We start from the raw sequence: 16,100 nt of genomic DNA on the forward strand, positions 1-16,100 counted from the left end.
CATGGTTAACTGATGACATAACCTCCGCCCCACCCACTTCCAACAGGAAGTCACCTGTTTTTTCTGCTGGATTTCTTACTTTTACACTTTGATTCACATTTAAGTGACATAAATGACATGATGATGAAGTCTCTCAGAAAATACTGAAATTATTGGTTGATCCCTACTTCTTCACTGTGTGTATGATCAAATGGGATCATCTAACTCTTCATAACAACACATCATGTCTATCAAACCCTACAGGAAGTTCTTGCTAATCTTTCACTACTAAACAGGAAATGACAATAACTCATCTCCTGGATGTCAGATATCAGCCATCACATTTTTACACAACATGTGCTCCTTTACCTAAAAACAACACTTCTGATAAGCAACTATCGACTCACAGTCGACAATAAATGTTTTGATTCATATTCAATTGCCCTGATTGAATGATTTTTTCCTGTGCCAGCACCACCTGTAATAAAAATGTGCAGTGGTTAAGGATTTATTCCATTAAGCTTGGCTAAACAATACTGCCTGATTTAATTTAAAAACAAAAACAGAGAACTGTTTTTCATTCACAGATCTAATCAATGCAGGTCCATCTGATGCAGTTGGAACCGATCCTGAAAGGAGGAAATGTTCTGGCCTGGTTTCTCCTCAGTCACCTGACGTTAGCATTAACTGAAAACAGGTGTTTTTTTGTTGTTTTTTTACAGCGAGTTTCAATCTTAATCTTGTTTGACTTCTTTGCATATTTCCTCTGATTTAAGTTTAGCTTTTTATCTACACAAATAAATGAAGTTTATTAGTAAAGATCATTTCAGCAACAAGACAGTTCAAAGTCCTTCACAAGGCAAAAACATAGTACAGTACGCTGTTATGAAATAAGTGACCAATTTGTAATTAAATATACATAAAATACATGAATAAATGTTCCAGTTATGAATCAAAAGCAGTTATAAACAGGTGGGTTTTATCCTCGGTTTAAAAGAACTCAGTGTTTCGGTTGTTTTGCAGTTTTCTGGGAGTTAGTTTCTGACTAGTGTACAATAGAAGCTACTTGTTTGGTTCTAACTGCAGCGGCCAAGAGGGGCCAGAACTTTTAAGAAATGAGCAGGGATAAAATTACATCACACTATAATGTTGTGCAACACCACCGAGGCAAACTAAAAAACTAAAACTACAAAACGATGCAAAACCTGCAGTGATTCCAACTCAGGGTTCGGTCCAGATCGGCTCCAGATGAGATCAGAAACACCCAGGCATGAGTTTACAACACAGCAAACAGGTTTTTATTGAACCGAACAGAGGAGGTGAACTCACACAGACCTGCTGATGCCGGAAGTAGAAAAACATTAAAACAGAGAATCAAAGCAGCTGCAGTTCTACCGCTGTCCGCCAGGTGGTGCTGCAGGAACACAGCAGCAGTCTTCCTGCAACCAGGTTAAAACTAACAGTTCCCAACTTCCTGCCTGTCTCAGAACTTCATCAAAACCTCATTAGAACTTTTTCATCCTCGGGTCGCTGCAGGAACATCTGGGGGGCACAGCTGGATTCAATTCAACACTGAGATATAAAAAACCCTTCACAATAAAAGTCATAATACAACCACTGATACTTTCACAATAAAAGCCTGCAAGGATCTGAAAGTTTTCATCACAATGTAAAACAGAATAAATAAATATCAAGTTTAAGAGAATCTGTACTTAAAATCAGTTTAAACTCGGCGTATCTTTGCTTTATTTATTTTACAGCTTTAAGCAGACAAACTGACTCATTATGGATTTATCTCCTATTAATAAAAACTCTCTTGATTAAATTAAATAAAATGCAGATCTGATCAGGTTCTGTTTTTACATGATCTTAATTGCCTCCTTCACAATAAAAGCCTGGAGTTCTTAGTCTACACCTGGAATTGGAGGAGCCAGGTGCGTCCATGAGACTGAGAGCCTGATTGGCCAGTGCTTTGCTTATGACATCACTTCCTGTCTGTTCTCAGAGGGCGTTTCCTCCGTGTCGTTCCTCTTCCTCTCTGGTGATTCTCAGGCCGTTGGCCCCGTCCCCGGCCTCCCAGCATCCTTTGCGAGCGGGGACGGACCGGGCCTTGGCGCCGACCCGGGCAGCGGGCGCTTGGCGGCGGAGGGCCAAGGCGGTGGGCGGAGCTTGGCGGAGACGCAGCAGGGGCTATGGCCGGCGGAGGACAGCGTCTGCTGGCTGCCGTTCAGGAAGGACGAGGCGTTTGACCCTTGCTGGCAGCGGTAGTTGTAGTACGCCTGCCAGCCCTGCCGCTTGCTCTTCCAGCGGCAGCGCAGGATGCGGATGAAGGCCTGCGGGCGGAGCAGAGCGGTGAGAAAAGCTCCGGGGAGGGGAGGAGCTTCTCCTCATAGCCTTACCTGTTTGAACTCGCGGCTGTAGCAGGGGTAGATGATGGGGTTCAGGCAGCTGTTGAAGTATCCCAACCAGAAGATGACCTTGAAGAGCGTTTCTGGAGGTCGGAGGCTGCTGTTGAACGAGCCTGAGGACCAACAGAGAAGAAGATCAACGAGGCTCATTAAGGAACAAACCAAATTAACAGCAAGTAGCCTGAACCAGGAGAAAACATATGAATGTTCATTTATCAAAGTCATATTTTTACCATATTCATTTATAAATGTCACAGTTTAAAGCTAAATATTTAGCTGGCTCAGAAGTAAATCATTTAGTCTGAAGCTAAATAGTGAAGAGAAAGTGAGACGAGAGAAGATAACGGAACAATGGAGGATATAAATGTTTTTATTTATACTTCATTATCGATGCACAGACCCACTTTTTCACTTCTGATATCAATATTTGAGGTTTAGTATCAGGTGATACGGATCTGATACAGAAAAACAGCTGAATTCACTTCAAATGTTTCTTTCACAAAAACACAGACATAAATATCCTGAATAACACATGAATTTGATAACTGCATCAGAAGAGCTCATCATAACACCAACAGCTCCACTAGCTGGTCAAACATGTTAAAACAACTTTAATGTGTTAGTCAGAGCAGGTAGGAGAATTACAGCCACTAGAAAATAACAACAGGTTGACTGTCTTTGTCAAACATGTCAAAGATAAACTTCAACAAACCTTCTTTCAAATGGTTCAGAAAGTGCAGGTAGAAATGCTAAATATAATGTCTAATGTCTTTAATTTGAATAAAAAACAGGCCAGTCAGACAGTATTCACATCATTCTACATAATCAGTGGAATCAAACCCTTCTGATAACGCTGGGAATAATTCAGCTTTAGTGTAACTTTAACATTTAAAATGAAAAATAAAAACCAAGCTGCAGAAACTCATTGGAGTCTCAGCTTCGCCTCTGAAGGAAAGCTTCCTCATCTTCCTCGGCTCGTCCCAGAGCTCGCGCTGATGATCCTCTGATGATTCGCAGCGTGTCCCTGGATCTTCCTGGACTTAAGCAGGATCAGGTTCTGGATCGGCCCAGCTCCTCAGCAGGTGGATCAGCGCCGCTGCTCATGGACTTGTAAGGCCATCCTGCGCCTGAGGCTCTGATCTCTGACTATATATGAAGAGTTTCCTGGTTGAACCAGACGATGGAGCCATGTGACACCTGCCCGCCGTGCAGCAGTCCCAGGAAAACTCATCTTTCCAAGTTTGGAGATCCTCCTCCAAACCGGCAGCAGGGCTTATTTTGGTTGGAGGCGAGGGGACGTTTTGGGTTCCTGCCACGTCGTCCAGCGGTTCCCAGGAGCTTCTGGAGGAATTCAGCTGGTTTCAGGCCAGTTAGAGGGACTCTGAAGTGGTTTCTGGCAACTGAGAAGAAAAACTATCAATAAAACCAACGATGACACGTCTGGGTCGCTAGGAAACCAGAGAGGACACTCCAGACGCTGCCTGATGGACGGAAAGCAGGTTTCAGTGGGACAGCTGGACTGAACGGAGGAGCTGGACTCAGGGTTCCACCTGGAACCTTTGTTTTCATGTGTTTCTGGTACGCCCGCATTTCTGACACACATCCGCCAACAGCAGCAATGGAGGATGAAGCAGCTTCTCTTAATTTTAGTTTCTGCTTCTAAACAACCAGATTTGAACAGGCTATTGTTGTGTTCAAGTTGGGCTAAAAGCAGTTAGCCTGTCAGCAAAGCTATGCTAGCCTAAAATAGCATCTCAACGCTAAACATGTAGCAGCTAATGCTAATGTTAGCATCCACAGCCCTGATTTCTAAAGAAGCTTCACTTGTTGTTGAGCTCATGCGGCTGTTTATTCAATAATTTAGCAGCAAAAAGGTTTTATGAATTGAAAATGTTGATTTTGTTGATATATGGTTTGATTAAAATGTGATTATTAATTACAGAGCCTAGAATTAGCTCCATTAAAAATTAAAACATCCAACCCCTAATGAAAATATATTTCTGAAACTGGTATCCAGATTAATTCAAAGCTACAGAAAATTAAAGATTAAATTAGTTTGGACTTCACCTTTTAGTTTAAGTTTCAAAATAATGAAATTAATTTAAATATTTTTAGAAATATCTGACTCTTAAAATAGTAATCCTAAATCACCTAACTAATTTTATTGTTTCTGATCTCAGAGGAAAAGTTAAATGACTTTTTCAAGAAAACATAATATTATTTTAAGTGTAATAATATAAACTAAGCTGAGTTTAAGAAAATATAACGCATTATTAAAGGCTTTATTTGCTACTTTGTTCTTTGTAACTCCTGGATCCGAAGGTCAGATGCTGCAGTTGCTCTGCTGCAGCAGATTTAATGCAACACTGCAGAGCTTCCTGTGAGGACGCAGTGCAGATCATGACTCAGCAGAGAGACGAGTCCCTGAGTGGACCGTCCTCATCACCGTCCTGAGCCTGTTGGAAAATGGAAACTCAGCCTGAGACAAACTTCCCACATTATTGAAGAGAAAACACCTGAGCTGGTCCGGTCCGGTCTGTCAGATAACCAGGCCGAGCCCACAGATCCAGCTGCAGGTCCTATGAGACTGAGTTTACTCTAGATGTTGAAGCAACCATGTTTTAGAGTCCAGAGGAACCGGGTCGGGTTCAGAGTCAAACCAACCAAACCCTTTGAGCAACCTGTTCCCCTCCTGGCCTGTGGGGGCGCCGCACCAACAACCACTGAAGGAAACGACACAAAAACTTTTGAAGACACTGAGAGCAACTTCCTTCTTCATCAAATGCAAACTAAAATGGAGGCGTCAAATTTCAGTGGTTGGAGGATTTCTCTTTAGTCTTTGCTTAAAAACCATGAGCCATTTCTCCTGCTAGCGCTAGGTTAGCACGTTTGTTTTGGTTGTATTTACCCAGAATGCCCTGCACTGTAGTCCACTTTTGGAGCGGTCTCCGGTTCGCTTGGCGTTCACATATACATTCAAACCGAACCAGAGTTCACTTCAACCGAACCCAGACCAAAATTATAGGACCAGAGGTCAGAGGTCGATTAGCATTCAGACCTCATCAACTGAACCGGACTTTCTAGGCAAACGGACTGGAGTGGGATTAAAGAAGACGGAACAGGACTGGTGGAAAATGTTCGGTTTGGATCCAGTTCTTTTAAAGACGTAAAACTTTGGTAATTAGTTTGTTGAAATGAAAAACAGAACAGATGATTAGAATAACCTGTTGCTGCTGGTTTGAGTTTATTAAATCCTCCTCAGTACTCAGATGATCCGTGTGGCAGCACAGATCTCACAGACTGTTTACAAACCGCTTCCTGTCTGCTGGGATCGGCTGGATCTAGAGTGATAAACTTCCATGATGTGGGAAATAAACTTCCTGGTGAGGAAACTGGACCCGTTTCAGGTTCTTTTCTGTGAAAGTTGGTGAGCCGCAGCTGAGACTATTCCAGACATTCAGCATCAGTCGGCTCTTATTGGGGTAAAGATGGATCTGGTTTCATCCTGGAAACACGGTGAGGCCTGCTGAGAGAACTATGGGCCCACAGCTAACAGCTATCAGTGTAGAACCAGAGGAAATTATGTTTGCTCAGGATTGATGGGAGGCGGCGTGTCGGACTGATTTTCAGCTGGACTTCTTGTTTCTCCTCTAATGAAGCGCCTCAGTTCTGCTGTGACGGGTTCTGACCCAGAAACAGATGTATCAAAGTGAGAAAATAACATCCCACCTCCGATAAGAATCTCATTAAGAATCTCTAATGTTTACTCTACTTTGACTTTTACTTCTGAAGGTTATGAAAAGCTGGACTGAACAACATTTTCAGTCCCTTTGATGCATTTTTTGTCAGCTAATAGACAAATAGAAGATCTTTGATGGATGATTTGTTGGAGACACTTCAGTCTTTTTTAATCTCTATAGATTAAAAAAGACTGCTTCTGGCTGACTTCAGCTAACACCTCTGCAGACCCCACACATACTGGATATGACCTGTCTGGTTTAGATGAACCAATCAGCATAGTTGTATGGACTTACTGATGGGCAGAACCAGGAAGAAGGGCAGCCAGCAGAGGATGAACATGCCCACCACCACGCCCAGCGTCTTGGCAGCTTTCTTCTCTCGTGAGAACTTGAGCAGCTTGACGGTGAGAGCGCCCCGGCCGGCCGAGGCTCCGCCCCCTGCGGCCTTGGCGGGAGGGCAGAGGTCGTGGATCTGCTGGTTCCGGCAGTGGATCCTGAGGGTGAGCTCGTTGGAGTCCTCGGCGCGGTCCCTCATCATGCCGGCCTCCAGGTTCCTGGTGGTGCGCTTGGCCACCACGTAGACGCGGCAGTACATGGCCAGGATGACGGCCAGCGGGATGTAGAAGGACCCCAGCGAAGAGAACAGGGCGTAGAAAGGCTCCTCTGTGATCACACACACCGTGTCGTCCTGCACACACACACACACACACACACACACAGCAGAACTTTAGCCTGACCTTTCACCTCTCAACACCCTGGAGAACACCTGCTGCTGGTTTTTACACTGAGGAGAGTCATCTAAATAAACATCAGAAGATAAAAGTGTCTTAAAGAGAATAGATTTATATCCTGACTGAAATGATTCATCATGATTAATGGATTATTGAAATAATCAACTAATTTACTAATGGATTAACCGTTATCTGGATTATACAGACTCTAAAAAGGCCATTAGCTGAAAGAACAGTACTCAGAGCAGAAGTTAAAGTATCGTGTGTTTTCTAGGCACATAATGCTCTTATAGCACAGTTACTGTAAGTGATTATGCTAACTTCAGTTGGTTTAAAAATGCTAAATACTGTGTATCAAATATGACTTAAAAGAAATTTTACTTCCTGATTTAATTCCTTGAAATTGTACCTTTGTCTCTCTGTCTGTACCTGAAGTTCTGCCCAATATGGCTCCTCTATTAACCCTTTAATAACGTTTTTACCAGCGTTGCTCAGAGAAGTAACTCCTGTAATGAGCTCAGCAGTTCCACCAGCTGTTTGCTAATTACTGCTGGCTAGTCTGAAGGTGCTGAGTGGGGGGAGGAGCTGCGTCTCTAAGGCGGGGCTAAGCCCAGTCAGGCGTTTTGAACAGCTAAACGGTTGCTACAGAGATTGACGGATTTTTCAAGAATGAAAAAAATCAAAGCAACACAGCAGGTTTGATTTTAATGAGGCAAAAAACATTATGACACCTATTGAGTCCGGTTATTAATCAGTTAATCCATAATTAATCCCCAGATCAATACAATGTGTTGATGTTCAATCCAGCAGAAAGTTTGATATTTGAAAAAGGTTTTAGCTGCAGAGGCATCCTTTGCTCTAAAGGAATGCTGTTATTTGCTTTTATACAATAAAATGTTTATTTTATAATTTCTATAAATGTTTTTTTTTTATAAAGATTTATTTATTTAGGTATTTGAATGTGTTGTTCATATCTAAAATAAAATTAGTTGTTAAATAAGAAATCTGCAGAATGAGAACTTTTTGGGGTTTTTTACAGTAAATTGTCAAAATAATCGATTCCAAAACAACCATTAGATGCAGCCCCAATGTATAATTTTGACCCTGTTTGGATTATTTAAATCCAGTAATCTGCACAGGATTCCTGTTAAACTGTCTCATCAACTGACTGAGGATGAAGACCAGAACCAGAAAATCCTTAAAGGTCCAAAATAACCTGAGCTTCAGGTCAGGATGAGAGGAGATGAGTCGCCTGGTTTTCTTCATCAATCACAGAAAGAAGAAACAATGTTACCAAACGGAAAATATCATCAGTAAAATAATTTGATCAGTTTTTACTGATCTCCAGGTTTTTGAGATAAAAAAAAAAAACAGATTTGCTGAAGATGAAGGTGGGTGGAGGAATGAAGCTTCTGCTTCTGACCCACAGAGGAATTCAGAGACGTATGAACAGACGGAGAACCGTCTGCTGATGATCCACAAACAGATTCTGGGAACTAGTTCATCTGCTGCTAAAAGAACCTGAACCGTCTGGAACTGAAACGACTCAAAACTCACCAACACAGATAGAAATACAGATAATAAGTAATACTGACAGAGCAACGCTGTCAGTATTGACAGCTAATACAGAGAGATAAAGAGATAATATTTAATCCTAAAGTATTAAAAAGTAACATACTGAACAACCAGGAGGGTTAGCTCCTGATTTCTGTTTCAACTCATCAGGTTAAAACAGCATTTAAAAATTAGAAATATTATTTCCTACAGTTTATTATCTTACTTAAATGTTAGTTTTTAATAATTTAACAACTTTTAAATGTAATATAATTTATTAATCCCATTTAAAAGATAAATGTGTAGAATATGAGGAAAATAACAAAAACAGAGATTAACCTCACAGTGAAGTTTTCATCTGTTTATATTTTTATTAATGTTTTTCTGTTTCTGTTAAATGATAGATAATCTTTAACTTGTTTTTGATCATATTGTCTCATCGTTTACTGTTTGTGTTTCCAGGTTGATATTATTGTAGGATGTTCATATAAACTTATTCTTGTTCGTACTGATTTGACCTGATTCTTCTGGCTGGTGGTTCATGTTTCAGAGTGACGCAGCCTGAATCAATCTGAGGAGAGATTAGGGTGATGGTACAGAGCCTCCTGCCTTCACCACAGAGTAACCATGACAACTAGAGAAACAAGGAAATACTGACTTTCCCATTAATCATTTTAAACAAGACATTTTTATAAAATACATGAATAAAAAGTGATTTTTTTCCCCCTAAAATGAGTTCCTGTGTTTATCATTTTATCAGCTTTTGAGGCTCCAGGTGTATGAATATTTATGGGCTCATCTGTTTTTCCTCAATGCAAAAATGAAAATCCCCACCTTGAGTTGGAACCCTGAACACATCTAAAGGTTAAACTCTGTAAATGTGGTGATGAATTGAGGTGATAAAACAGCTAACAGAGTCTGGCCTCTAGTCACCATTCAGTTTTTATTCTGACTTGTGTCTGAATGAGGCAGAAACATAAAACAGCTGATCCCACCTGAGGAGGAAAAAGCAGCTAAATGATTTGAGTCTTCAGCTGTGGAGAAAATCTCAGTAATATTTAACTCAGTTTCCAGAGGATGAATGAACTCTTTGTTTTTCCGACGCTGTTTGCTAAAATGAGATGAAAACATGATGAGCCAATGTGACTGTGTGACCACCCACAGTGACGTGTGTGTTGGATTATTTCAGCTCGTCTCTCTGTGGAAACAAAGTTTCCCTGAACGCCTCGACGCTCACAGCCTCAGAGGTCAGAACTGACCGTCCATCAGACGAACGAAAGAGCAACACACTCACAGCAAATATAAACATTATAAAACATTCTTTATCTGAAAATCTGTTCCGCCATAAGCTTCACTTTCTGTGAATGAACCTATTAATCACCTTTTGAATCCAGTTATTAAATAATCACAGTATTGAAGTTCAGGTCTGAGCTTCTTCATGTTCCGAGGATTTTTTTAGCTACAAATATGGAGATACATTTGTCCCAGTATTATTTAATCAAACAAAAACTAATCTCAATTTTAAAAGTTGTGTGCAGAATGTGAGAATAGTGCAAACTGGCTGCAGCATTAATATCACATACATACAGATCTGTTTACATCCATGATGGAAATAAACTGAGATGAATTCAGTAAATAGTTTCCTCTGGTTTCTGGACCTGGAGCGTGAAAGCGTTTAATAAATATCTGATGTTGTTCTTATCCTGTTCCAGTCAGACGGTTCTGATCTGGTTAAACGGGCCCGGTGTTACCTGTGACGGCGGCTGCTTCCAGCCCAGCAGCGGCCCGATGGAGATGACCAGCGCCAGGATCCAGACTCCCAGCATGGCCAGCAGCGCGCGCCTCCTGGTGACCACCATGGGGTACTGCAGTGGGTAGCGCACGCCCACGTAGCGGTCGATGGAGATGACGCAGAGCGACATGATGGAGGCCGTGCAGCACAGCACGTCCACCGCCGCCCAGATGTCGCAGAAGATCCGACCAAACACCCAGTAGCCAAGAACCTGCAGGAACCAGGAGGAACGTCAGAGAGACTGGCCCACCGCACCGTTCAGATTCACACACAACGCTTCAGGGATGTTCTGCTGGTTTTAAACCAGTCCCACCGGTTCTGAGGAAAACCAGTAGGCTTCTGAACTGGAACAAAGTTTTTAAAGAATCCGTTGGACCTGAACAGAAAAAACATTTAGGTCAGCCTACATGGTGATGTGTGTGTGTGTGTGTTTGATATGGCTGTGTGTGTTTGAGTTTAGTTTTATTATCTTTGTTTTATAAAATGTCTCGTATGAAATGTCCATTTTGTGTGAATTTAAAACAAAGTTTCTACTGTACAGGCCTGTCACCATAATACATTAATCCTGGACGATAAATCGTCCCAAATTATCATGATAAACGATAATATTGTTGTTTTGAGACAATTTTCAAGTTATATAATAGGTAAGATCAAAGATCAATAAACTATGAAATCTAATAAACATTTAGCACTGAGAGATCTGGAAGACATTTAGATATCCAAAACAAATAAACAAAACAACAGAAAAAACAAATAAAATTAATTATTAAATTAAACAAAATTATCCTTCAAATAAAAGAGAAATCTAGTTGAGACCAAAACAGCAGAGTGAAAACTTTTATTATCCGGCTTTTGGTAGAAGAAGAAACAATAAATCATGGAAATTATTGAGTTAATTTTAATTTATCCTGTTATTTATTGATTTGTTGCTTTTTGCAACAGGTTTATTACTGTATGTCAACTGATGTCAAATTATTTACCTATTAGTTCTGGATTTAGCTCCATGAATCTTCTGACCATCTTTACTGTCCCCCACAGCATGATGCTGCCACCACCAAAACAAATCAGTCTTTGGTTCCTAAACTGAACAAACTTGAGCTTTTGACCAGCCAATGGTACCATGGGATAAAATGTCCCAGAAATGATCATAATAAAAGATTTTATTGACATTTTGAGACAATTTTTTAACTAATATAATGATAAAATGAAAATAATGCAAGATCCTGTTTTTACTAATCTGCAGTCACAGCGTGGTTCAAAGGTGAGGAATCGCTGCTGATGTTTCCTCTTCAGGATGAACCGGCGGCCATGTTGGCTGGAACAGAAACATTTACTGAGTTTGTTTCTGGGCTGGACCAAAAATGAACCACTGGGCCTGAAATAGAATAGAAAGGTGCGTGTGGATGTGCAGGTTGTGTGTTTCCTGCAGCTGGTCTTCATTACGCCGATTCTTTAAAACGAGTCAACAACTGTTTCCAAACAGAGCCGTTCTGTCTGCCGTCAGCTAATGGAATAATCTGATCTGCTGCTGAAGCCAAAAGTCATCTGAGGAAACAGATATTTCACATTTTTACACAAACTGCTTAAATCGCTTCAACTCAAATGATTTCTGTTTTCACCTCTTTTATTTTCCTCCATCTGGGTGCAACTAATTATATCATTATTATTGTTATTATTGTTATATTATTGTTATTATTACTGCATTTACAGTAACAGTTCCCCCTACTACAGCATTATAAGTAACACCAACAGGATGTTAGTATTTCTACAAACGTTACATGTTTATGTTATTGTTCTAAAAGCTGCAAAACACATCAAATTATAATTCTTATTGTAATATCAAAATATGCATAATCATAACATCGAAGCATTGCTTGGATATAATATATGGCAGGCTGACATTTCAGCTGACATTTCCTTTCAACTTTCAGACAGTGGTGAAGCGTAACCATGGCAATGCTTTGTTTTACGACGGGGAGCAGCTGATTAGCATTTCTACAGCTAAAATAATCCCTGAACTTTGACCCTGAAGAGTCTTCCAGGGCCGATCATCTCGTCTCCCAGACTCCAGCATCTCCAACCAGAGAGGAGCGGCTGAAGCAAAGGAGGCCGAGCAGCAGCTGATGATGTCATAAAGGATATGCTAGTGTTAGCATGTCGTTACAGTCATTAGCCTGTTAGACAGCAACAGTCTTCAGTCAGAGGCCTGTTCAGAGCCGTAGCTAGACTGAGTGCTACAGGAAATCCTTCCAGCTCAGAGCATCGCCATCAGCAGAGACCTGGTGAAACCAGTTCTGATCAAATTTAGTTTCCTTTTGGGATAAATGAAGGATTTTTATTCATCTGTTTTTGTTCTATTGCTTTATTAATTTGGAGCCATTTAAAAAGAAGAAACGTGCATGTATATACACAATAAAATATACACATACACTCATCTGGTTGCCACAGTGATTTCAGATTTGGTCATTTTTCTACATCATGCAGCTAATAAATACTATTTATTATATGTTAAAATATAAATAAAATATACTATTCCTACATGTTTATTACAATAAGATATATTGAACTGATTTAATTAAAGGATTTATTCAATGTTAAAATGAATTGCTATTTTAGATTTCCAGGTTGCTGTGCAGCCATAATTATTACACTTGTTACATTTGCATTTATCTCACTAATATTAGCAATATGGTACAATAAATGCTGACATTTTCTGTATCTTTGTTATTATTATTATTATTATTAATGTTGTTATCTTTTCCAATCTTGTTTTCTCAGCCACATAAAAAGGAAACCAAACAGTTGAGTTTAAAGCAGAACTAAATATTGCTATTTTTCACCTTTACTGTAATTTTACCAATTTATTCAATATAAAAATAACTTTTCCTACTTTTTGGGTTTCGCTGGAGCTGTTCAGAGCTGAAAGTAAACAGGTATATAATCCATAATGATCAGAGACTGATCGATCAGTGTTGCGTTCACTGACCTCCAGGGTGGCGGACACGGGCAGGACGGTGGTGCCCAGCAGCAGGTCCGCCATGGCCAGGTTGATGATGAAGTAGTTGGTGGGGGTCCGCAGGTGCCGGTTGCAGACCACCGACAGGATGACCAGGATGTTCCCCACGATGGCGAACATGATGAAGGAGGCCAGCACCATTCCGACCGGCACCGCCCGGCTCAGGTCCAGTGGAGCGGCGGGGTCCGGCGGCCCGGTCCGATTGGAGGAGGAGTTCTGGTGGAACAGGTCCGGCAGGGAGCCGTTAGTCCGCAGACTCATGCTGGGAAGCGGTCAGATGTTTAAATGGAAAAGAACGTTCACTGCGGGTAACAGCGGGACTTACTTTGATCCAGTCGGGGGGGGGGGAACTCTTTAAATGTGTTTTAGAGTCCAAACCGCTCCGGTTCCGTTAGTTTAAAAAGAGTTTTTGGATGAAAACTTGTAAGAAGAGAGAAATGACCCGCTTCTGGTTCTGGTTAAATCCCGGGCTGAGTTGGGCGCTCGTGCGGAGCTCGCTCGGTTTGAGCGGGAGGCGCGCGCTGTGCAGCGGCAGGTGGAGGCTCGGGTCCGCTCGGGTCCATTCGGACTCCTTCGGGGGGCTTGGGGCTCTGCGGAGCGGCTGGCGGGCTCCTGCCGGCCCAGCGGAGCTCCTCCTCGGCTTGAGCTGCTGATTCAGGCGCAGGGAGAAGATCTGCGTCTCCTTTTATGGTCCAAGTGTTTAATGTGGGAAAGTTGGGAGAGATGAGGGGGGAAAAGGCAGAGACACTGAAACACACTCAGCTGCATCACTCCCTCCCAGAGGCAGAGCGGGACTCATCTGATGTCAAGATGCAGCTTCAATTTAAACCTGCAGCCATAAACTACAATGTTTTACTGGGATTTTATGTGACAGACCAAAAGGGTAAGCAGCTGTGACGATTGCTTTTCAATCTGAAAAGTGTGGACGGTCCTGGTGGTACTGCAGGGACTGATGGATTGATCAATGATTGGGATGTTGTACCAAAACAGCAATCCATTTCTGCACATAATCCAGCTGAATAAAAGTAATTTAGAGCCATAAATTTTACATAACTTTTTTTTACTTTATTATAAATGTCTATTTAAGAAAATTGTGATTCGTCCCCCATTTTATCGCTATTTTTAGGCATTTAAATAAAGAAAAACATAAAACTTTTCCCAAAAGAAGATGGATGCATTTTCTTCTATGGGATGTTAACATTTGTGGAAAATATTTAATTAAAAATGGCATAAAACAAGATCTTAGACAGTACAACTGGTACTTTTAGTGTAATTTATTTGTGGAAATTCATTGCAATTGTCACTTAAACAAAATTATATTTAAAAATAAAAAAACCTGCCTAAAACACGCTCCATGTGCAGAGAGTATAACCTTTTGTGGATCCTCAGTAAAGCAACAAAACGTGTGACTGATTCTTCCTGCTGAGTGCCAGTTCCAGGAACAAAATGTTTCTAATGTTTCACATCTTTAGTAAAAAATAATTTCTTCCTTGTCTGTGTTTCATATTAAATCTATAAGAAATAAGGAATGGATTGTGGCACAAACAGAAAAGAGAACCAGATTTTTGACTATAACCAACACAAATCAATGCAATCAAATATCAGACTGGTGGTAGTTTATTAAAATAGCTTTATTCGTCTCTATCATAACTCAGGAACGCCTTCTGTTTGCTGCTCTGCATCTCATCCTCCTACGTTAAAGTCGGCATATTTAATGTTCCAGAGTCTGTTTCTCTGCAGACACCAGGCTTCAGCCTCCAAGTGAATAATTCAGTGACTGTAATTAACTCCTCATAATGGAGAGCAGAGGAAGGTTCGCCACTCATTTAATATCACTCGATGTGTCAGCTGTTACAGGAGCAGAGGATGGAGGTATAAAACGTTCCTCTGCTGGAGGTGAGCCAGCAAATAAAACCTGATATAGAGAAAAGCCTCAAACTGCAAACAATTTCCTTCAGACGCTCAAAGCTTCGTAACCACAGCCGCATTCTCAAGGCCAGTTCAGTTTGGTTTAAGTTTATTTAATCATTTACACGTTTCTGCAGGTTTGGATGACTGTTCGGGTTTTGGTGCTTAAAGATTTTTTATTCTAATTGTGTTGGTTTCAACAGGAAATGTCAAAGTTTCTCTTTTACTCCAGAACTCCATCTCTCTGTGATCCAGCACAGCGGCCTAATTTATGAGTGATCAGTTGTTTCCCACGATCCACATAAAAATATTTGGCCATACCACGGAAAATATGAATATTTTTGGTCTTAAAGGGGACCTGTTATGCTCTATTTTATGCAAGTTGCTATATCTGTATGGGCAAATAAACATTTTTATTACATTTTTTTGCACAAAGTCCTCCTCAGATAGTCAGAGCAGTAGAGCTCACGGTTAGAATAGTTCAGGTTTTGGGTGTCTTTGGGTTTTAAACACCCAAATTACAGAACAAACACTTTCAAAACGAAAAGTGACTTTTGCATAGCAGGTACTGTTAAAACGTATCAGGGTTTCTTCTGTTAATTTATAATGTTTAAGTGATTAAAAGCTTTGTTTAGTGTTTTCAACCACATGTCATGATATGGTTCCGTTACATCAAGAGATGCCATTCGTTGTGTTACTTAATGTTTATTGGTTTATCTCAACTGATTCTTTTCTTCGAATGCCTAAAATTCAAAACTAATCTCAGTTCAAAATTGGTCCTTTTATGGAAACCAGTTCAGTCCAGTTCAGGTTGTTTGACCTGAACCACAGCAGAAAATGTGATTTTCTTTTCCCGTCTGCTGAATGGATGGATGAATTTACCCTCACACCCCCACCGTAGAGGATAAAGTACTAATTTAATTCTAAAGTTAAAGTAATTTCTAAAAGACCAGCTTGATTCAACATAATTGG

At 40.8% G+C, this 16,100-nt stretch overlaps 1 protein-coding gene across 2 annotated transcripts; it reads right to left on the reverse strand.

The window, feature by feature from the left end:
* Nucleotides 1-1,250: 1,250 nt before the first annotated feature.
* Nucleotides 1,251-14,422, reverse strand: LOC116728928 (alpha-1A adrenergic receptor-like). 2 transcript variants are annotated; one of them, XM_032577276.1, is made up of 6 exons: nt 13,546-14,419; nt 13,191-13,436; nt 10,164-10,415; nt 6,422-6,815; nt 2,379-2,500; nt 1,251-2,312 (listed from the first exon to the last, which is right to left on the reverse strand). In XM_032577276.1, exons 2-6 carry the CDS (start codon nt 13,359-13,361, stop codon nt 2,028-2,030), a joined length of 1,224 nt encoding a protein of 407 aa, XP_032433167.1. In that variant the 5' UTR covers nt 13,362-13,436; nt 13,546-14,419; the 3' UTR covers nt 1,251-2,027. The 2 variants fall into 2 exon arrangements, with proteins under 2 accessions (XP_032433167.1, XP_032433166.1); XM_032577275.1 differs by having other exon boundaries at nt 13,191-14,422.
* Between the last annotated feature and the right edge of the window lie 1,678 nt (nt 14,423-16,100).

Source organism: Xiphophorus hellerii, chromosome 11 (genome assembly GCF_003331165.1).
Source record: "Xiphophorus hellerii strain 12219 chromosome 11, Xiphophorus_hellerii-4.1, whole genome shotgun sequence".
Classification (NCBI taxonomy): Eukaryota; Metazoa; Chordata; class Actinopteri; order Cyprinodontiformes; family Poeciliidae; genus Xiphophorus; species Xiphophorus hellerii.